At 41.4% G+C, this 23,408-nt stretch overlaps 2 protein-coding genes and 1 non-coding gene across 5 annotated transcripts in view; all 3 read right to left on the bottom strand.

The window, feature by feature from the left end:
• Nucleotides 1-8,187, bottom strand: part of dennd4c (DENN/MADD domain containing 4C) — a 34,891-nt gene extending 26,704 nt beyond the window's left edge. For both annotated transcript variants that reach the window (XM_088347194.1, XM_088347195.1), the window contains exon 1: nucleotides 7,938-8,187. The gene's annotated coding sequence lies outside the window, so the exon portion shown is untranslated. The remainder of the gene's footprint in view (nucleotides 1-7,937) is intronic.
• A 3,482-nt stretch (nucleotides 8,188-11,669) lies between these two features.
• On the bottom strand, nucleotides 11,670-21,625 carry haus6 (HAUS augmin-like complex, subunit 6). Of its 2 annotated transcripts, none has more exons than XM_088348380.1 (16): nucleotides 21,322-21,625; nucleotides 18,856-18,951; nucleotides 18,707-18,785; nucleotides 18,498-18,630; nucleotides 18,296-18,437; nucleotides 16,209-16,268; nucleotides 16,086-16,137; nucleotides 15,848-16,021; nucleotides 15,596-15,780; nucleotides 14,745-14,874; nucleotides 14,561-14,663; nucleotides 14,440-14,497; nucleotides 14,069-14,207; nucleotides 13,684-13,770; nucleotides 13,486-13,621; nucleotides 11,670-12,396 (listed from the first exon to the last, which is right to left on the bottom strand). In XM_088348380.1, the coding sequence occupies exons 1-16, from the start codon at nucleotides 21,444-21,446 to the stop codon at nucleotides 11,915-11,917; spliced, it is 2,181 nt and encodes a 726-aa protein (XP_088204506.1). In that variant the 5' UTR covers nucleotides 21,447-21,625; the 3' UTR covers nucleotides 11,670-11,914. The 2 variants fall into 2 exon arrangements, with proteins under 2 accessions (XP_088204506.1, XP_088204507.1); XM_088348381.1 differs by having other exon boundaries at nucleotides 14,075-14,207.
• Nucleotides 14,281-14,411, bottom strand: LOC148356458 (small Cajal body-specific RNA 8). The gene has a single exon (XR_015852158.1).
• Nucleotides 21,626-23,408: the final 1,783 nt, after the last annotated feature.

Here is a 23,408-nt window from a genome sequence, read left to right as displayed (position 1 = left end):
ACAATCATCGAAACAAAACATTGGGTCCTTTTAAAAATTAGCCGTTTTAATAACCCAGTTTTACTAACCAACAAAATGTATCATTTTCTTTCAGATGGCAAAAAACCCCGGCATCAATAGTATAACCGACAATTTATGTGCTCAATGTTGTCTTTTTATTATGCAGGTAGGCGCCTTGCCAAGCTGACTCTGCTATTGATGTGCAAGTGTGTGTGTGTGAATGGGTAAAGTGTGAAGTGTATTGTAAAGTGCTTTGGTGGACCTGAGTGACTGGTTAAAATGCAGTCCATTTACCATTTTATAGGCCATATTGCATTATGAAATAGAAACATTTAGAGACATGGCCTTGTCACACACGCAATGCGGCAAAACTGTGACTTCAATGGAAACCGCCGGGAAGCAGGATACTAGGCTGCTCAGAAAATACAATGAGGAGGGAAAAAAGAACTGTCGGTGTCTTCATTAAAATCAAGAGTGCGGCAGGATTGCCGGCAGGCACTGATCCAAAGGGGGAGAGTCATGGGAGATCCTCAGAGACGGGAGGAATGCTAGAAAACCCAGCCAAGCCCTCAACCCGTAAAAGTGGACGGCTACTAAGTTGCCAAGCAACATTTCGAAAACATTCCAGCAACTTTTTGAAAACTGGACACGACACATATGAAAATGTCAGCAGTTCACTTTTTCCAGTTCTGAGTCAGCAGTGTAAGGAAGTAACTATTTGAATAACCCTGGAAGTCATGACGCACTCCAATTACACTTTGTTATACTGAAGTAGAAATAGCGCTTCATTCTTTGAGTGCAGTTTATGAGAATGATTTCTTCATTCAAGCTTCAAACTTGGCGCCATGCCCGTTTGTTTCAATGAGTCGTTTGAAGTCTTGGAAAATCGCACGTTCCTTATTCCTGCTTTGCAACAATGTCAGGAAGACGACCTGATTAAAAAGATTGAGTGAAAACCTTCACATTGATGCTTATGTCTGTAAAGCCGTATAAATGAATTTCAAAGGATACTTGCTCCTAAAATGTTCATTTTTTACGGTACTACAAAGGTTTCCCACAGTGCTTCATAAGACCAGTGGGCCACCAGACTTTTGATGTCCCCCAAACAGGCTATCAAGAATAGTTATTTCTACTGATGTCCAAACTTCCCCTTCCACAGAAACGTCTGTCCCATTTTTGCACCCAAAATTAAGAGTTCATTATAAACTGGACAAATGTCATCCCTTCCAGCACAAATGACTCTTTGAGAAGACATCCCAAGAGTCTGGCATCGACGTCGCCACGGCAACCGAACCCTAACAATGCTCGGCCGCCTTGACCTTGAGCGGCGCAGCAGAAACCTAAACCCGGCGCTTTCAGATTTAGGTAACGCCTTTGAATGAGCAGCAGGAAAGCGGTAAACCTGCCACATGGAACGACAACAATTCCATATAGTGCGTCACAAGAAATTACTTGTTTATTGTATTGAAATGACTAATATGCTTGGGAAATATTAATAAAGTCCAGAGTTTTTGTGCATCTTTTGCCACTTGCTGTGGGCTGAAAATGACCACAGAGTCGCTCAGCCAGGGAAACGATTAAGGAAGTCCCATGACCAAACCAAGCAAACAGGTGAGCCGTGACAGTTGTTACCTGCTATAATATGAACCAGTGGTCAGCAACCACCGGGACGCAGACAGAAAGTGGGCCGTGGGTAGTTTGATACCAGGCGGCACATAAAGAAAAACAAGTCCCATTCTTTTTTTTGCCTATTGTTGTTTTACTGACACTGCTACGTTTCCGACTGAATTTGAAGGTGGGTCATTGAGGTGAAGTTTTGTTTGAACAGGCGGGTGCAATTGCCTGTCATTTGGTGAAACTGTCACACTGGAAACAAGGATTCCTGTCTGCCGAAGATACAGTGAAGGAAGAATCAAACCAAAACGTTTGCATTTATAGCCAACCTGCGTGGAGAATGGTCCACTACGTCATGCTGGAACGATTGTAAATAAACTTGCCACCATGGAAAAACGATTGGCAAAGGAGTTGGAGAATGCATGGATCCCTGCGTCAAGAACACGACACAGAGACCACATAACACCAACGAGCTTTTTGCGGGTTGGTTCATTTGTTGAGTTTCTATTTTCAATGACTTGGCACGCGGATCGACGTGACGTTTTGCGTTAAACATTACGATAGTGACCTGAGTGTGTTGCTATTGGCAAGTCAGACTCAAAATTCAGAAGTCCTTGGTTCGATTCTACCTACCCCCCTCCCTATATGAAGTCTGAATGGTCTCTCCGTGCGTGGGATGGTCCCAGCACCCCGTAGACTCATGTTAGCATAAAGGGTTTGGAAAACAAATGATGTTATGAGGACATCCAAATGTTTCACGTGAAAACCCAGTGGATTTACGCTCATTCTTAGTATTCATATTGTCATTATTTTAAATGTTATAATGGTTGTTATTACCATTGTTACTATTATTTTAAAGAAAGTACAAACATGTTTACTCATTCAATGCCAGATGTTTCTCTTAATTGGGAAGGTGTCAGCCAATTTTTGCCATTTTAAAGGCCTACAGAAAATTTTGTTCCATAGCTACATCGGCAACCCTCATTTTTCATTCGAAGAAAAGGCATGTTATTAGCTTTCACTGTTGTTTAGTAAAAAAAATTGAACATTTTGCATTTTTGATACCTTTAATATCGATACGAAGCTTTCCATAAATACAAGAGTACTTTGCTAGCAAAATAACATTTTATTGCAAAAACACTGAACTTGTGAATGAACGATGCATACACTTTGCTAGACGTTTTCAGTGACAGCGGACATGCACGAAACCTCGTCCCTCTTTGTCATTATTTTTAGAAAGAAAAAAAAGAGTTAACTGTCTGTTCTTACAGCATATCTTTGCTATTCTCACAACACTGCTTCACACTGACACTCTCATTTGCTGGATACAGGAAGCAACTGAAAGAAGAGGGGGCTTCATTGATGTGTGGACCAAGAAATGAACAGCGCCACTTCTGCCATCTAAAGGTTATTTTTTTTAATACTGATATAATTCTTAAAGGCAAGTTTCTTACTGATGAGCTGGCCAAAACCCTTCCATTTTTTCAAAATAAAACAAAAACATCTTTATTTTATCACACTCATAGATGATGCTTCTAAAAACATATTTATACATTATAGCACTGAATGAGATAATACTGCCGTTGGACCGGGGCATAAAAATACTGTAAGTCAAAAAAACAGGCCACGGTACAGAAAAGGCTGCGGACACTGATGTAAACCCTGCATGTCCAAACACTGGGCCTAATAAGAAGAGAAGAAACACAAACAGCTGGCACGTGGTACGACACCCAAGGGGTCTTGACTATGATGTCATCTCTTGCACACAAAAGCGCCAAGCAGCTCGAATGATGCCGTCAACTTGGAGCAGCTGGGCGTGACATTTGGCCACGTCAGACACTTTCAAGTGACATTCGCAGCCTTGGTGAGACAGGACGGAGCCCTTTTGCTCATTATGCGGCATTGACACAATGATCGTTGCTGTATGTTAAGTCTGCGAAGCATAGAACTAATCTCCCCCTCTCAGTCCACCCTCAACTGTCCTGGCCACCTCGCTCAAAGCAGGAAAATAGGTAATACAGTAATCTCTCGGTTATCGTGGTTAACGGAAACCATTAACCCTAGCGAAAAGTTGAATAGAGAAAGAGCGCTATTTAGAGAGCAGCTGGCTAGCTGCAAACTAACATCGAGTAACCTCAAATTGAGCCAGGCCTCCACAATGATTAAATTACAACCAACCAAATTGTAGCGGTTTCCCATGAGTTTCATTGGTAATAGATCTAGTGTTGATGAGATACAGGCTTGGAAGGGGCGGCTTAAGAGTTGTTAGCCTAGCCATAGCAGTGGGCTGGATCTGCAGCCTCTGTCTTGCCTTCTCTCCCTACGCCACCTAATCACTTACCGGACCCAATAACAATCCACGGAGCACCTGCTGGTGATCATTGTTTCTTTGCGCTCTTTTGACTTTCCTCAGAATTCGATTTTTTAAATGAATTTATTTTCAACGTTGCGAGCCGCTTAAGCTATTAGGCTTCGCCCTGCTTCCCGGTTTGTTTTGGGTGAACACATTGACTCTAGCTCCCGCCCCTATGTTAGACTGACAGCATACACCAGCCTATAACAGCCGCGTACACAGTCACACCCACTTAAAAACACAAAGCCCTCCCTAACCTGCCCCCATGATAACATTTGCTGAGTGCTGTCACCAGAACACAATGCACAATACGTAGATATCAATGACAATAGACAATTCAATATCCGCGAAGCAGTGAACTAGCAATAACTGAAGCGCAAAGTAGCAAGGGGTCTCTGTAGTTCCCAAGCTTACTTTTTATGGCTAAGTATTAATCCAAACATTTTGATTAATTTGTAATTTAAAAAAATGTATGATGTAAAATTGTCTGAAATAGTGAAACAGAAGTGTCATTTTTTCAGATTTAACTTTTTTCTTCTCATTTTTTTTTGCCAAGCCTTTCGCATGGTTTTTGAAGGTACCCATAGCAGCAAGATGGCGGACAATAACGTCAGCTAGTTCAGACTCGTGTTATGTAAAATAAATACAGATTTCTCAACCTATGAGTATTCCCAAAATGCATGTGTAAATGACAGTTCATGTATCTTTGCTTAGTTTTTAAATCAATATTGTTTTTGTTATATTGAGGGTCTTTTTAGCCTGATACGGCACTAAATACTACACACTGTCCCTTTAAGAATTTAAGAGTCATTGCTGGTGCTGAATATAGAACAATAATTCATTTCTTGTTGACTGTGGCATAGAGCATGTTAAAAAGTATACGAGTAGTTATTCTTTGCAAAGAGATCGAGTGTTCAAAATAATTGAAACATAAGTTGAGAAGTTTATTCTGTTTTTAATAATGGACATCTGCAAAGGAGGTTGCATAGGATGCAATTTTGTTATTTTGTCTATCATACCTCACTATTGTACTTAATTTTGATAATTATGCACCGATTACGTGATTATCACTATCGACCATTGATTGATGTTGCTGTTCTTTGATCCCACACCTTTTAGAGATGATCAGCTTTTTGTTCAGTCCTACCCTGTTCTCCTGACAAGTTCAACGTGTATTGATGCCTTCTCTCCTTTTTTTTGTATTTCTACTGAACTATAAACATATCAGTTATTGTTGTCTAAACATTTTAACTTAATTTGAACAACACATCACCCAGCCCTATTACTTTAAAACTAAGGACTGCACTCAAAATGTTTTAACACTAAGATCATTTTGAATGTGAAGCGGTACAATGCGCCTGAGAGCGTACACCTGCGAGGCCACAATGCAGGAAGACGTCACAGGGAGCGAGGGGAGGGAGCCAAGGTGTTAGATTTCCAACTGTTGCATCTGACCACAAAACTAGGTCAACGTAGAGACGCCGCAGGAGGACGGGCCAAGCGTGCAAGAATATAAGGCCTTGCGCCAAAGGAGTCCCCGAGAGACGGTTGACAAGACCCGTACTCAGACACGAAAAACAAAACCACACGATGAAACAAGACATCTAAATTTGATCTGTGTAATATTCAGGATGGCCAAATTCAAGCACTTTTTAAAGACTTTCAAAGCCAATTTTTCAATTTCTCCAGTAACATTGAAAATAGGAATAATGCGTTTAACACGGTTTGTCATTATAACAATTGATTAACTGTATTTAAGGTGGGTGCAAGTTTAACTTATGTGTAAACTAAGATACTGTAAATATGAATTTCTCATCTGAGCCAATATTTTTGTTCATTTACTCATTACTTATCTGATTTGTACCGGCGTTGTATATGAGGTGAAAGGTTCACACACAAAAGCGCCATAAAGTAGCTCGCACAATCCATATGTAGTGCCGATCAAAAGAACGTTTTTTTTTCTACTTTGAACACTAAAATAAAGTCACTATCTTACTGCTTTCACATATTGTGTTTCATATTTGAGATGTTACTATCTGGGATGTTTTCTGTCAATCGGCTTTTATGAACTGACATAACCTCTGCCGTTCTGCCTTAACAACACGCACACAGCTTGGCTACTACACACTTGTTTACAATTATGAAATGGCTCTGCAGTAAGGCTGTACCATTAACCGAAATATAATCGTTGTTGCCAAGTGACGAAGAGCAATTGTGTAATCGCAAGACGCTGCGTTTTCTTCGAGGAATTATCGCCAGAAACCCTGACAAAGCTCCCCAGAAGAGGGAGCTAATTACTTAAATTCAACCTTTTAACAATCCGGTAAAAAATCGCCTAGAATCCCAATCCAAGAAGCTCCCTAAGTAAATTGAATGCTGTTGTTGAACTGTAAGGAGGATCTGGAGTCTAGATTCAAGACGGTTTTGGTCTCTTTTGAAACAGTCTGAAGTTTGGTCCCCAAACAAAAATAATCAATGCAAGTGCTACTAACATCGAGTGCCGGCAATCGAAGTTGGACCACACAGAAATGGAAGGTTTATATTCTGGCTTGAAATTGTTTTTGCAATCACGTGCCTGCAGATGAGTGTAGCACGGGCATCTTAGCTGGAACATTAGCATGAAACCTTACCCGGTCCAAAGTCAAAGTTGATCACAATTTGGAAAATTTACCTTGTTATTTTACACATTTTTCTAAGGGTAAAAACAAAACTAGCACAGAAAATGCACTTCTCTTATAAAATCGCATCGAAATTGCAATTAGGTATTTACACCAAAATCGTGCAGCCCTAACCTACAGCTTTGATTAATACTGTACAGACGCTCCCCTACCTACGACCATTTGACTTACGAAAATCGGTAGATATGAAGATCTTTTTCGGGACGTCGAAAAATATCTGGACATTGCTGTAAGTTAAATTTTGTATTGTGTGCACTTTTTTCCGAGTACAATACATTACGGTAGTGCTTCTTCCCGCCGCTACTGGCGTGTGGCGCCGTGAGAGGTCACCCAGCATCCACCCCGAAGAAGAAATACACTTCCTCTTCCTAGTTCGTGTGTAAACATACTATGTGTACTGTATCTCCAGCGTGCTAAGAACATTGACATTTTAAATGTTTAATATCTCGTGCATCCATTCGAGATGTTTGGTGTAAATGAAATGAAAGTGGAATAAGAAAGCTTGATGCGGTTGAGAAAAATAGTTGGATCGCTTTTTTTCGGCCACTTTTTAACACAGGGGAGGAAGTTGCCTAACTCTTGAAGCCCATCTTCCACAAGTAAGTTAACCTTCACTTTATTTATCTTTATAGAGCATATTATTCTATTAAATGTTTACTTTTTAGTACAAAACAATACAGGTTACTTATCCAGCCTTAGACATACTTATATAAACCTTAAACACTCAAAATATAGCACTGAAGCAACTTACGAACAAATTCAACTTACGAACAATCGTTCGTAAGTAGGGCAGCGTCTGGATATGCATTTTAACTTAAACCCTTCCTGGCATCTTGGTTAGATACACCTGTCCTGATGCACCTGTAGGGGGCGATGATACTTCACACGATAACGCCATTGAAACTAATACCAGCTGCTGTTAATCACGAGCGAATAAGTCCTCATTAACCATGAGAACGGAGGGATTACTGTATATTGCAAATAATAGTTTATAGAGTACATCAATGCGCTACTTGTTGGGGTCAGTAATCTGAGGGGGGTAACGCAAATACTTTAAATGAAGTAACTGATTACGTTTTATCAGTAACGCGCCCTACCTACATTGTTATTATGCATTTGGTCCTTCTGTGACCCCCTGCGGGCCAGGAACCGCCCATGGGTCCACATATTGTAACAAAACGCATTCACAATACGGCCGTGCACTCGGCGTCTTCACTTTTAAAACAAATCCAAACAAGTTGAAAAAGACGCATATAAAAAAAAAGTTCGTTAGGGATTGAGTGTGTACTTACCGGCTGTTTACACCGCGAGGGACGATGTTGACATGTAAGCAAGTTGCAGTTGAGCCCGTTCGCTAAGTTCCGTACTTGGCGAATTTCGACGCGACGTTCGGGTTCCAAAAGTACAAGTTCAGCCGGTGGTTCGGTTGAGTTCGTTACACTTTTCGACCGCGTTTCTTGGACGGGAACGCCGGCGCCATGTTTGTATCTACGCTGCTACTTTTTTTTGGGTGCTGTGCTTTCTTCCTCGGAAGCTCTCCACCAGGACGGAACCGCCCAGTGTCGACGAGACACGCAGGAGACACTCAAGCAGAGGCTCCGTCAAGCTAGCGTGTGTGAATTTTACCGGTTTGAGATTTTCAAAGTAAAGTTACTTCGAAAAGTGTTACAAATAAGGGAATGACTGCTTTTATTGCATACCTGTCATGTGTTCACAGTACAGTGGGACCTCACTACTTCGCGGTTCCACGTTCGCAGGTTCGGAGCTTCGCGGGTCTAAAAAATAATAATTTAAAAAAAAATTGTAAGCATTTTTGAAGGGGCATCGCTACTTCGCAGATTTTCACTTTTCACGGGTGGTTTTGGTTCCCATTAACCGGCTCTAAAAAATAATAAAATAAAATAGTTTTAAAAATATATATATTTTTTTGTAAGCATTTTTGAAGGGGGGTCGCTACTTCGCGGATTTTAACTTTTCGCGGGTGGTTTTGGTCCCCTTTAACCGCGATAACCGAGGGATTACTGTATTTCGTACGTTTTTGATCACATTAACTAGTGTATCCAGTGTAACAATTTTTGTACCAAAAAAAAGAAAATTGTCTCGAATTCAGATTGTCTGGATCAGAGGTTTTGTTACAATCGATCTATAAATGTAAATGGTCTGCAGTAGCTCAGGAGGTAGAGCGCTCATCAAGGTATCCCAGTTCGAATCCCGGCTTGTCCGTGTTACATGTCGAAGTGTCCTTGGGTAAGACACTGAACCCCTAATACCCCCAATAAGCAGGTTAGCGCCTTACATGGCTGCACGGCCGCTATTGGGAAATGTGGAGCACATTGTAAAGCGCTTTGGGAAGTCATTGACTTGAAAAGCGCTATATAAATGCAGATCATTTCATTTCATATAGTGCTTTTCAAGTCAAAGACCTCCCAAAGCGCTTTACAATGTGCTTCACACTTTTCCCTTTCACACACTTACCAACCGATAGCAGCGTCAGCCATGCAAGGCAACTACCTCCTTATTGGGGGCATTAGGGATTCAGTGTCTTGCCCAAAGACACTTCGACATATAACACAGAGGAGCCAGGAATCGAACCTGCGACCTCTTGATCCCAAGACGAACGGGTCACCTCCTTAGCCAATGCCGCCCATTCAAACAATATCAATATCTCTCATCTCATCTCATTAGCCGTACCGCTTATCCTCATTAGGGTCGCGCGGGGGCTGGAGCCCATCCCAGCCATCTCCGGGCGGTGGGCAGGGGACACCCTGAACTGGTTGCCAGCCAATCGCAGGGCACACAGGGACAGACAACTCATTCGCTCATTCACACCTAGGGACAATCTGGACCGGCCAATTCACCTGAAATGCATGTTTTTTGGAACGTGGGAGGAAACCGGAGTGCCCGGAGGAAACCCACGCAAGCACGGGGAGAACATACAAACTCCGCACAGGAAGTCTGGAGCTGGATTTGAACCCACGACAGGTTATTACAAAAATAACTTTTTAAAACTGGATCCCCCCCAAAAAAAATTAAAGTAATAATAATCAAAATATACTCAAATCAGCCAGATTAATTAGAACTATTTGAAACTTGGTCATTATATTTAGCTTTTACTGAAATAAAAACGATCAACTTTTGATTTTCTTACTGTACTTCTGGAATGTTTTGAATGGAAAAAAAAAACACAACCAAACCATCCTGGTCATATCCCTCGAGAGGTGTGACCAACAGCATGGCAAAAACGTACAAAAAAACCAAAGAAAAGAAAAAAGGAGCAAAAAACACACAACATTTGACCATGGCCAACCCAAATGCCCAAACACCCAAACAAGTTAAGCACCTCGGCACCCAAGTTGGTCATGCTTTCGTCCCTCCAGATGAAACGGGACACAAGAAAGCGGCCATGTCACTCGGGTCAGGGTGACACGACACACTCTTCTGTTCAACAGCAGGGCCCGACAGTTTTCACTGGTTTACCCCTGCCGCATCATACAGGTGCCCTGCCAATCCCTTAGAACACGTCCGTTGAAACTTCCAGATTACTGAGAGTCATAAAGCATCGCTTTATTATGACATTATATATATATATGAAATTCTTACCCAAGGACACTTCGACATGTAACACGGACAAGCCGGGATTCAAACTGGGATCCCTTAATCCTAAAACAATCGCTCTACCTCCTGAGCTACTGGCGCCCCGATTTCAAGAAGGAGTTTGATGGGGTATGACGAGCCGCTCTTTGGGCCACCATGCAGAAGTAAAACATAAGCCAGAAATAGTTTAATCCATTGAACAACTGTATGCCAATTCCAACAGTGTGGTACTGATCAGTACTATTGGAGTGTGGTTTGAAACCAGCCTGTGTGAGACAAAGCACTGGACAGCAATTCAGAGATCTGGTCATTCGCCCGGACAAAGCATCAAGCCAGTATGCGATGGAAATCAGCTCAGATAAAAACAAAAGTAATGACCAACAATCACCAAGGTATCACCACAAGCATCACCATCAACCACAGGGGCCTAGAACCTGTCACGAAATTTACAGCATAATCCAAGCCATGGAGATGTTGCAGGAAACTTCTAGGCATCATCTACTTAGCCCATGTGACAAACAAAACACCATCAAAGGGCACATTGGACCCTACAAAGAACCATTGTCAACTGTGCACAGACAGAAACTGTGTATGGTCTCATCAGAACATCATCAGGACTGGCCAAGATCATCCTCCAGGGTACAGTCCAAGGGGGCAGGAAAATATGAAGAAAGAAAATAACTGAGCTGACAACATCAAGGAATGGACAAATAATTCTAAATATGATGTCAAGACATGATTTTTAGATCTCGAGTAAATTGCGAATATATTTGTGAAACAGAACAATTCTATTTCCATATGGGAGTAGAGTAAAAATGAGAGTAATATGTTGCTTACATTCTTAGTTGCAGGAAGTTCTTCCCATTACAATTTAACATTGGGAAATGCTACCTGTTTTCGGCATGGGGCTTGATAAATGTTCATAATTGAGACAGAAAGTTATCTTTGCACTAAAAAACACTTCATGGTGCTCCGTCTAAATGTAGCATGCACCTGCCCTTTCGGACGTGACCCGTAGCGGGGTGCGATGAGGCTACTATACAAACTAATGCCAGCTGCTGTTGATCATAAGCGAAGAAAAGCAATGGCAAAGCCAGGCCGTTAGAGAGCAGTGTCTCATTTTAAGCAGACTTGTTGAGAACATGAACATTTCAAGCATTTACTTTCACTTCACTCACTCTTCAGCCACTATTCAATCTTTTTTTAAAGATTGAAAATACAATAAAATTCAAGCCTTTTCAAGGATTTCAAGCACCTGAACAAACCCTGCATTTTAAAGCAGACTTGTTGAACCATTACATCAATTTCAAGCATTTACATACATATAACCCAATATTCAAGCACTTTTTGATACTTAAAAATACATTAAAATTTGAGCATTTAAGGATTTCATTTACCTGTACAAACCCTGACTATTAAATTAGTTGCACTGAGACAAAAAATATTTATTAAGATAGAATTATCCCTACACATTCGCATGACCCAATACATACGACACATTTATACTGTAGGTTAAAAACTATACAAATCGCGTAACCTTTGCAGCACGGACATTTAAAATAAGCAAGCAAACTTCAATGAAACATTTGATATTCCATTTTATTTAAGAATTGGTTCTGAAATCAACCTGATGAGAGAAAGAAAAATATTGTGCTGACAAAAAAAGATGAACAAGTTAATGAATCGAGTCATTGTCAACGGGGGAAAACATGAGGAGTGGTGGGAGGTGGTCCTGCTTTAGTGGTGAGATCTTATCCAAAGCCCCAAGATCCAGTGAAAAAACAGGCGGCTGCGGCGGCTCGTCGCTCGCGGATAAAACATCTGGAGGAAACAGAAGTGGCTCGGGTGAGCCGCCATCGGGTGGCTTTTTGACGCAATCGCGGTCAAGGCTCAGTCTTTCCTCGCTCTCGTCGAGGCTCAGTAGACTGTCTCCGCTCGACAGTTCCGGCAGAGTTTCATTCTCCAGGCTGAAGGAGGTGGCTTTGTCCACGATACCCCAAAAGGACTCCTGGGGGCTCTGAATTAAAGATGTGCCACCGCGCGACACTTCGGACTGCTGCTCGTGGAGGGAAGGGAGGGACTCGTAGGTGGTCTCGTTGCAGTTTTTCACGTCCTCTTCACATAGAGCCTTTTGCCAAGAGCTCCTCACATCCAAAACTACAAAAGGGGGGGACAGAAGAAGTAAAAAATCTTCAAGCAGTTTTTTTCAAATGCTTGTACTATACTACCCCCTTGTGGTAGAGTCAAGCTCAAAGGGATGAATTGAATTACAACTAGGAAATCTTTAGGGCTGGTTATTGCTACTATTCTCTTAAATCTACTTCATATCTTTAAATAAATTACATACGAAATTGAAGGTTATTAAAATAACAGATTTAAAAAAGAAAATGAACTTTTTACAACCTAGGCCTAAAGTTTGTGTTCCCACTCTCCATCAATGGCTTTAAATCAGGCTTGTCAAACATACAGCCTGCGTCCCGGATACGGCCTGTTGGTCTATTTAATCTGGCTCGCCATATAAGCATGTCAAAAAAAGAAATGAGTCTCTATATCAGAGGCCTTCCACCTTTTTCAAGCTGAGAGCTATTTTTTTGTTGCTAATCAGCGTAAAGGTCAGCCAGTTTGATATGCGTTTCTTAAGTAATTCATGTTATGACTGCTTTGTTACTGTTATTACCATTTTTTATCGGAAGTAGGGTAATATAGACTCTGTCAACCACAAAAAAAATCATTTTACTAGAAAATCACAATGAGCCAGCGATGGTGAGCGATTTTCAAAACAGGTCTGTGGGCACCTCAGCTGTTCTCAGTGGGCACCGCGTTGGAGAATCCTGTTCTAGGTCATAAATGCCAACGAAACGCTCTCAGCTGTCAAACTTATTAAGTTTGTATAGCATGGTGAGTTGGTTCAGGTGTAAAACTGCATTCCTTTAACAGTTGAAATAGACCAGTTAAGACATTTGATGCTGTGTTGTGTTTGGAAAAGATCCCTCGTCATCCATGACTATATGTAGGGTAGGTTACTAATGTAGGCGTACCGAGAAAGCACAATACTGAAAAATTAAGCTAAAACTTGGAAATGACATTCTTTTAGTGATATGGCCCCAGAACCACACTGAGTTTAAGATCCCTGCTTTAAATGTTGCTCTGAAAGTACATTTATTTAAGCACACAAGTTGCTGGTGGAGTTTAACTCAAGGCAGTAGTTAATCTTATCAACTGAAGAGAAAGCAAAAAGTTCCTCACTCAAACTCTCTGGCGTGCGAGGGAGCTGCTTTTTAGTTTGAAAGGGATCTGCGTGAAGGAGGCGGAGAAATCCCTCCAGTTCCGAAGCTGCCAGTCTACCTGTTGTTGGACTGGTTGATATGACAGCATCTGCAAACTTTTAAATATGCATGTTACTACGGCAATAGCTGGTCCACATCACACAGAATATTACCATACCTGGTCAGCAAGGTTTTCAAATTCCAAGTTTAATATAGTTTCTCTTGTCTCCTTCAAATGACTACTGCTGGTTTCACTTTTAGAGCCCTGTGAAACGACATGAATGGACAATGAAGACAATGTGAACCCCAAATGTTTGAATTAGTTTGATCACATTACCCTGATTTTAGCTGACCTACACCAGCTCCCTTTCAGTTTAAAATGTGACCTTAAGGTCCCGCTGGTTTTATACAAAATCTTGCATGGACTTGCCCCCTCATGTCTTTTTGATTTAATGCCCCCCTAGCTTTCTGCTTGGAAAACGCTGGTCTACTAGTTATTACAAGAGCTAGATCTGTGCAGCCCTGAGACTTCTAGTGAAAAAGGACTGTACAAATAAACGTGCCTTGACCTGCGGCGGTTCAGGCGACGGGTCCTGATGAGGAGATGCCGGAAGGTCAAGAAGCCAGTCGAGAGAGCAATTGACTTTGGACGTCTCAGTGACTGCGGCCTCTTGCGGGTGATCTTCTGTTGCTGGGAGACAGCTGCAGGCAAAGTATACAGCATTACAGAGCCCCTCGACAGGATGGTGAATAACGATCAAAATTGTTTTAGGTAGATTGTTAGCTCCGTATCTGTCTGTAGTGATTTCCCTCCACTCACCACAGTCATCAGAGAGCATGGATACTCTAGGGAGGACTTGTGATAGACAGAGCACTGCTTAGCGCTGCCTAGGTATCTGCCTCCCACCAAGCCAAAAAATATATCAGGAGTTACCTTTTCATTTCTGGGGATTTTTTCCCTTCAAGGCCCGCCAGGTGACTCAAGGACTTTTCTGCAAGTTGGCAAGAAAGATTACAACCCAATTGAAGGTGATGGCAAGCGTTCTGTGACTCACCAGGAAGCTTTGCTGGAAACTGGGAGAAGAGGTGACTGGTGTGGACGGGTTCAAGTCCTGCTCCAAATGACAAGCGAGACATTGGTGAAAGAAAGCGAAGTGCCTTCACAAAAAAGAAGAAAAAGAAAAAAAGACTTAGAGACTTTTTATTTCAAAAATTGTCAAATTCAGATGCCCAACTCACTGGATCTTCGTTGTCCAACGGAGCTAAAGCCGTGTCTTCAAGTGTGTCTGCCCACTTCCTGTCCGACTCCTTAGTCAGCTCTGCAATACGGCTCATTGCCTCAGAAATTTCCTCTTTGGAAATCCTATGCCTGGTTCATGAAAAAAGTACATTTAAATCAAGACATATTTTGTATTAGAGACAACAGGTTGCAATGCTGGAGAAAAACCGAAATCTCATTACCAGTGGTATCAAGGGTACTGATGGCCAAATGTGACACACCAAAATGAGTTAGTCATGTTGGGGCTTAATTGAGTCATGATAACCACCAAACCATTGAATGTATGTCACCTTAATTGGCTGGTTCAAATTGTCCCCAGGTGTGACTGAGCGAGTGAGTTGTCTGTTCGTGGGACAGCCATTTCTTATTAAATGTACTTTCCCGTGGTCCAAAGTAAACTTCTTTGTCCGAAGTTGCTATGTATTGTGGTTAGACCCGAGACATGAGTATGCTCTAAAAGGCCCGACTGAAACCACATCACCGTTTTGAAAGTTCCGGTATTGCGGTCACGCTATGTTGCCAGAAAAGTAAAGCAGTCAATTATTTAAAAAAAAAAAAGAATTGATAAATGTTACTACAACTTTTTAATTCAAACAAATAAAAATATTAACGCGTTTACATTTTAAGACTTTTGAAAATCGGATTAAAAACATTTTAATGCCACTTAAGGCCTTATTTTTAGAATAATAAATTCAATACCTTATAAGGCTTTAAGGATCTGCGGGAACCCTGGGATGTGTTTATTAGTTATGAAAATTTGTAGTTTTACACATGTTTCTTCTTAGAATCAGGCTTTCTTTTCACTCCTTACCTAAGCAGCGCAAGTTCCTGCAGCTGGCTGGCTAGCTGACGTTGTTTTTGTTGCAACTGTGGCAAGCTGATCCACGAGGAACCCTCGTGGTGCTCCTCCATTAGGATGCGTAGCGAGTGGTTCATCAGCTCCAAGGTGTACAAGGGGTCGAGCTTGCCAGCTTTGTCGCCTTCCCCTGAACTCAACTGTCAAACAAGCATTGATGTCATGCTACGCTGTGGCAGATCATTCGGGAGCGTGCAGGGCATTCACCTGCTGTGTAAGCTGCTCCACCCTATCCAGAAGGCTGCAGGGAATTTGAAGAGCGCGGTCCGTGCCGTCCAACACGTACTGGTCCACTTCTCCTTTCAGCACATTTTCCAGCAACTTTCGGCCTGGCGTGGTCATTGAAAGCAATCCGTCGACGGTCGTCCAAAGGGACCGAACCTGAATGGGACGACTAGCGTTTATTTATCAGTCAGCGCAAAACGACAAACTTTTTAAACTTTACTCTTTCTGTTTTATCAGAATAATCTTCTTGGATAAAATCACCAACGTGACATCTGCAATAGAAAAGAGATGAAAACTGAATAACTCACCCAGTACCTGATGAAAATAACTACTAAAAACATACTTGAGCTCGTCATATTTCTTATTTTCCGTAGTGTAGTCTTGCAGAGAATTCATAAGGCTCCTGAAGGACATAAAAACACCCAAAGACTTTACGACTGGAGTGGTGAATATATCTACAATGACCACAAAGTGATTACTTTTTAATAAAAATACGAGAAAAATGAAAATATTTCAGTTAGTATGCACAACTTTCAAATCTGGATTTGAATTTGCCGAGTTATTTGAATGACTCGAATTGAGTAAATGCTGTCAAGGTGTTACAATGAATATCTATACGAGATCTGAAGATGCTTTTTTTTTTTTTTTTAACTTTTTTTTTTATTACATGACGGGCTTGGGCCATATTATCAGTCTGATTCGCTTTAATCTTATCAACCCTTCATGGCCGTTCAGGTTCCTGGGGTGAAAACCTATGGTGAGGCAGCATTTAGCAATTTTAGTCCTCGCCTATGGAACGGCTTTGACAGTAAACATCAGGTCTGCAGGGACTAGAGGTAAGATCGGGCCCAAAAAAAGCACCCGAGCCCGACGCAGGCCCGAGGGGTAATAAACCCGACCCGGACCGAGCCCGACTAATTAACTGGATTTGCTGGCCCGGCCCGAGGGGCCCGAAATTACATATTTTATTTATAAGGAGGGGTGATTTATGATAACAAATTAAACTCTGCCTTTTGTTACAACAGCTAGGCCTAAGTTAAATAAAACTGTATAAACATTTACATCTTTTATATTTCTGTGTCTGCACTGCAGATGTCACATTAAGCGACAATCTGTCATTGACGGTTTTTTTTTCGAGGTAGCGAAAACATTTAAGGGCGTCCGTCATTTTGACGACTTGATCATTGGGCCATAATCCACAGCAGCAGTAGTAGTACGTCCTTAAGATTTTAGCGCACTTTCATTGAGGGGGTGTTGACGACGTGTTGTGCCCTTTTCCGACCCCTATGAAAATTCCCCCAACCCCCCCCCCCCCCCCCCCCCGATCGTATTCTATATAAAACGCTTATTAAAACAATAAAGCGAGCTAATTATAATAACTGTCTTTGGGACGAATGATAATATAGATGTCTGACGTTCATTACTTTTGCCAGGACAGCTTTTTAAATGTCTGATCAGCGTCGAGGTCCCAGTCTTTTTGCTATCGTATGCGAGCAAATTGCCACATTGACACTCAGCGAAGCCAACGCAAGTCTGTGTATCATTTTCTACTATCAATTTGAAATTGCTCCACACTTGACTCTTACCAGAGTGCGTTTTCCTCGTCAGTTCTCCTCTTTTGAGTTTATCCTTAACTTCTTGTTGGTCCGACTCCATATCGGGGATACCAGGCCAAAATCACGCGAATTTGCGGAGGGGAAGATTATTAAGAGGACAGCATTCACGTCACGTCACGTGCACAGAGCATGCTCTGGCTCCGTTAAAAGCAATTACAGCTCCTTCTCCGTTTTATCCAAATTATTTATTTTATAACAAGTATTCCTTGGTCTAGTATCCATACATAGTTTAAGTATATATTTTTAATGAACATTTAACACATTATTAATTAATTAAAAAAAAAAAAAAAAAAAAAAAAAAAAAAAAAAAAAAAAAGCAGGACCGAACCCGACCCGACCCGACCGTATGACTGACATTTCAGGCCCGACCCGGCCCGAAATTGCCTCGGGTTCGGGTTCGGGCTCGGGCCATAAATCTTAGCTCTAGCAGGGACTCCGCATTGGTAGCAAGTGGTTCAACGGCTGTGGCCATCTGCTACTATTCTCCCTCAGTTACTTTTTATTTTAACCATTGTGTCAGTGTATTTGTTTTATCAGGTTGTTGGGTAGGGAAAAATTAGGGCATTTCATGACCTTTTTATACACTGAATGTTTCATGTTGAATGTTTTTTCAGCACCCTGTGTGTCAATTTTTTGCGTAGAAAGAAACTAGAGTGAATTTTGAAACCAATTAAAACATTTCTTTAAGTAATAGCTGCATTTGGAGTAGACATTTTAGTTGAATTTGCCCTCAGTTGCAGTTTTAAAAATGTAATCCAAAACCATTCATGACAACCAATAACTTCCAAATCCAGACTCCAATCAGGGAACTCACTCAGTTTTCTTTTTCTCTTCCAGATAAAATTGCTCTTGGTGCGCCGCTGTCCTCAAGAAATTCTGTTTAACCAGGTGCATTCTCCTCATCGCCATGTGCGAAGAGGTCGGCTTGGCGATGGCATCCAGAACCAACATTCCGTCTGAACCAAACATTTAACGATGACTCACAATATTTTCTAACACGCCGAGTAAGGGCCTACCTGTTTTAAACATTTTCATTTCCTGCAGCATGACTTGAGTTGCTAAATGGGCCATTAAATTGGTGAATTTAGGACCTCCAGGTGAGAGCAACATTGATCCAAGAATTTTGGTGCCAGGGTATCCAGTTGCAACCTAAAACAACAGACATATAAGCAATACAAATTAATAAGATTAACGGGAGGGTGAACTAAAACTCTCAACTCCTCACCATTATTTCTCGCAGCCAAACACAGGTCAATTTGCGAAATTCCGAATCTTGCTTAGAACTGTATGAGGGTACACAAAATCTGTGGAAAAAAACAATTTAGTTCATGGAAAAACCACGGGGCAAGAGAATCCCAAAGGATAGATCCTTACTTGTATGTCTGCTGAAATCTTGATGGATTTAATTTTTCCAACAAAAATTGGACCACAACGTGGAAAGCATCTCGATTTGGTTTGTCAAACATATTCCTACGACACAAAAGACAATAAGAGTAGGGGTAAGACTTAATCTAAAAACAGATTACTAAATTGCAAAATTCCTGGTTGTTTCTCACAGCGCTCTTTCCTTCCTACAGCAATGATAGGCTAACAATAAATACTACCGTGATATCTTCTCTAGCAAATTAATTTAGAATTTTGTTGCTGCAGTTTTTCATTGCACTTACAACTTAGGCCCGTCTCTACCACCACTTTGTAAATATCATTGCATATTTATCCTCACATTTTTTTAACTTATGTTTCTCTTATGAGTGTTTACTAGGTGTATATCCTGGAGCGCCAAGACGAATACAGTTGTAAACAATGTTGACAACGTTGTTATCAACAGGCTTGGGGAATAACAGCATTATGAATATAGGATACAAAAAAATAACGTAATTGCATTCAGTTAGAGCTACTGAAAAAGAGGTAATCAAATAACTGGTATATTTAGTGGAGAAAATGATTACTTTGCAGGACTAGAACATTATATACAGTACATGTAAATATACAGACAATATGCGTCAATACACAAATTGTGTCTATCATAATTACAATCACTGACTCGAGATATGACGTTTGCACACGGCGCGCATGCCTAAAAACTGCACTTCGTGAGTGGTGTTGTACATTTCAGGGGACAATGGCGAAGTCCTGTCTGCATTGATTTGAACTCTTTTTATACTTTTCCTTGTCCGCATTAGCTTTGTTTACCTTCGCCATGTCCGTTGCTCCTCTCTCTCAGTGGTCTCATCCATTGCTCATACACACACACAAGAGCGCTCACTCTCAGGTCTCCCGCGCAACTGCCCCAGTACAAAACATTACTATAAGAAGTAAAACTTTGCAAAACTAACAGAAAAACTGGCATTTTATTTAAATGCAACTACCAAAACAACATCAACTCACGGGTGTGAACGAATAATTAAACAAAAAAATGATTAATGCAATATAATGCCTGGGGATTGTGCCCTTTTCCACAGCATTTTTGTAGGACTACAAGAAACTGACTGATTTTCAATCCCCTATTTTTTTTCCGAAGTTTCATCGTTCATTTATCTTAGAGAGAATTTTGCTAGTTTATTCTGTTTATTTACTCTTTAAGCTCAGAAGGTGGCGCGCTCGTCTTGGGATCAAGAGGTCGCAGGTTCGATTCCCGGCTCCTCTGTGTTATACAGGGATCAGAATTTTCCGCGGATCCGCGGATTTCCGCTGTTTTTGAACCCCAAAGGCATTCCGACTTTTTCACTTTTTCTCTTGCGTAGCAAACAAATTCAAAATCCGACTGTCTCACTCTTTCCTTTATTGCTCTGGCGCACCCTGGCGGCCGTTAGAAAAATTGGCCGCATTGTTGCTCAAGCTGCAGGGACTGAACTGCATTTGAACTTATCTTGCAGTATTTACAAAAAAATCAGTTATGTGGGCAAATTATTTTAATCTTCTAAAAATGTTACTTAAATGATAAATATAAGCATGGTTTTGGACAAGTAAATTGCCTAAAACCCAGGAGCTTGGGGGGGCTCCGCCCTGCTTTATTCCTGGACCCTGGCTATTTCAGCTGAAAATGAAAATCTCCATTCTGATCCCTGGTTATATGTCGAAGTATCCTTGGGCAAGACACTGAATCCCTAATGCAGGTAGGCGCCTTGCATGGCTGACTCCCTATTGGTGTGTGTGTGAATGGGTAAGTGTGAAGCGCATTGTAAAGCGCCTTGGGAGGTCTTCATTGACTTGAAAAGCGCTATATACATGCAGACCATTTACCATTTAATTAGCATATTTGGTACCTCAATAATCCAAAAGTAATTGTAGGTAATCAAGATACATTACTGCAATATTATGAAATTCAGATTAAGTAACTGCGTTTTTCAACAACTGACTAGTAATTGTAACGGATTGCATTTTTAACGTAACCATCCGATTTATCAATAAGACGATTCATATCGGCACATAATCAAAATACCCGTCGTCTACTTGCTGTACAAAGAAACAACGGGACATATTATCCGTTTTAATTCCCAAATTAATTTCGACAAGTACATATTCAATAATGTCTTGGTGTGATTAATTTTGAACAGGACGATCTTTGTTGTTCGAAGTAACGAATATGCATCGAGGAAACACAAAATGACTGGATCGCTATTTCCTGCTTCAAATTTAACTCAACTCAGACAATGCCAAGTTTAAGTCTAGTAAAATATCGACTAAAATATCAAAAATCGACATGGGAATATTCCTACGCAATTCAAAATATCACTGCAAGGGGAGTAGTCTTTCTTCCACAACTCCAACATTACAAAATACGTCAATTTTACCGCAGTTTGAATATTTATTCCCTCACTAGAAACGTTGAATACTTACGGTCCCAAGTCGACATGTTTTGGTGTGGTCTTGGTGCACTTTAGGTTCTTCTCTGACTCAAAGCCCAGTCCGAGAAGTGCAAACCACAGGTATTTGCCGCCCTGTTTTTGTGTTGGGTTGGCCATCGTTACTTAAGAAAGCTTCGTTTAGCTCCGAGTTCGTCATATGAATATACAAAAGTAAAAAATAATCCAAAAAGACAATCGTCGATTTACATTGTTACCGTTCATCAGGAACGAAGCCTGATGGCTGCGCCGTGTGAATAAACCGCCAAACTTTGGAAACGCTACCCGGATGTTGTCTTCTTCCCCAGATGTCGTCTTCTTCGGCGGAAGAAAACGGAAATAGCGCACACTAGCGACAATTTTACGTTGGTACCATGGCATACACTTGAAGTCTGACACATTTTAAAGAATTATGTTTAGCAATTACCCCACCACAATATATATATATATATATATATATATATATATATATATATATATATATATATATATATATATATATATATATATATATATATATATATATATATCTCATCTCATCTCATCAGCCGTATTAGGGTCGCGGGGGGGCTGGAGCCCATCCCAGCCATCTCCGGGCAGTGGGCAGGGGACACCCTGAACTGGTTGCCAGCCAATCGCAGGGCTCACAGGGATAGACAACTCATTCGCTCATTCACACCTAGGGACAATTTGGACCGGCCAATTCACCTGAAATGTATGTTTTTGGAATGTGGGAGGAAACCGGAGTGCCAGGAGGAAACCCACGCAAGCACGGGGAGAACATACAAACTCCGCACAGGAAGTCTGGAGCTGGATTTGAACCCACGACAGGTTCCCATGACATGAACTGTGCCGCACAAGCGCTAACCACTGCGCCGCCGTGCTGCTATATATATATATAAATATATATATCTCATCTCATTAGCCGTACCGCTTATCCTCATTAGGGTCGCGGGGGGGCTGGAGCCCATCCCAGCCATCTCCGGGCAGTGGGCAGGGGACACCCTGAATTGGTTGCCAGCCAATCGCAGGGCACACAGGGACAGACAACTCATATATATATATATATATATATATATATATATATATATATATTTTGTATACTATGTGTATATAATATTGAAGAAATCTGAAGTGATTATTTCGGACACTTGTGCTCTGATGCCCTTTTGTGGCCCCATATAATCTTCATACTGGCGGAAAAAGTCCAACAATTCAGCCAGAATTGATTTTCCAGTTTTAAACAAACACATTAAAGTCATGTTCTGTGTATCGCATTTCTAGAACTCCTTGAAGTTTAATGTCTCCTAAAGGATGGAAATTGGTTTGAATTTTGGGGGTAAGTGCTCGTTAATGCTTGAAATTGTTGCCATGGTTCAAAAAGTCAACTTAAAAATGATGCAAACACTGATTCCTGATGGCTTCGCTTTGCCATTGCGGTTCTTCCCTCGTGATTAACTTCATCGGACATTGTTATGGCTTTGTCCTAAGAAGCGTCATTGCCCCCTAGGGGTCGCGCCAAAGAGGTCAGGTGCATGTCAGACCTAAACAGGGCCCTATGAAATGTGTGATTGTGCAGAGAATACGTATCGTTTGGGATCAGGAGATCGCAGTTCAAACCCGGCTCCTCCGTGTTACATGTCGAAGTGTCCTTGGGTAAGACACTGAACCCCTAACACCCCCAATAAGCAGGTTAGCGCCTTACATGGCTGCACGGCTATTTGGAAATGTGAAGCACAATGTGACTTGAAAAGCGCTATATAAAGATCGCAGATCATTTCATTTGTTTTGTATGTGCAAAATATTACGGTCAGGTCTCCCAGTGGTGATCAACTATTATGGGAAGGACTTCCTGCATTTTTATCCAACATATGGAGAGGGAGAGACTCAAAAATCTCAAAAATACTTACACGCGACACCGGAGATCCTGGTGGAGAAACTTGCACACCTAGGACTCTCTCCCTCCATCTGCCACTGGATAATGGACTTCCTCTCCAACCGCCCAAAGTCGGTGAAACTCGGTACCCACGTCTCTCCCACCCTAACACTGAACACTGGCTCCCCCCAAGGTTGTGCACTGAG

Source organism: Urocampus carinirostris, chromosome 11 (assembly GCF_059441175.1).
Source record: "Urocampus carinirostris isolate Australia breed hairy pipefish chromosome 11, RoL_Ucar_1.0, whole genome shotgun sequence".
NCBI classification, from domain to species: Eukaryota; Metazoa; Chordata; class Actinopteri; order Syngnathiformes; family Syngnathidae; genus Urocampus; species Urocampus carinirostris.
This window is presented reverse-complemented; position numbering and strand designations above follow the sequence as displayed.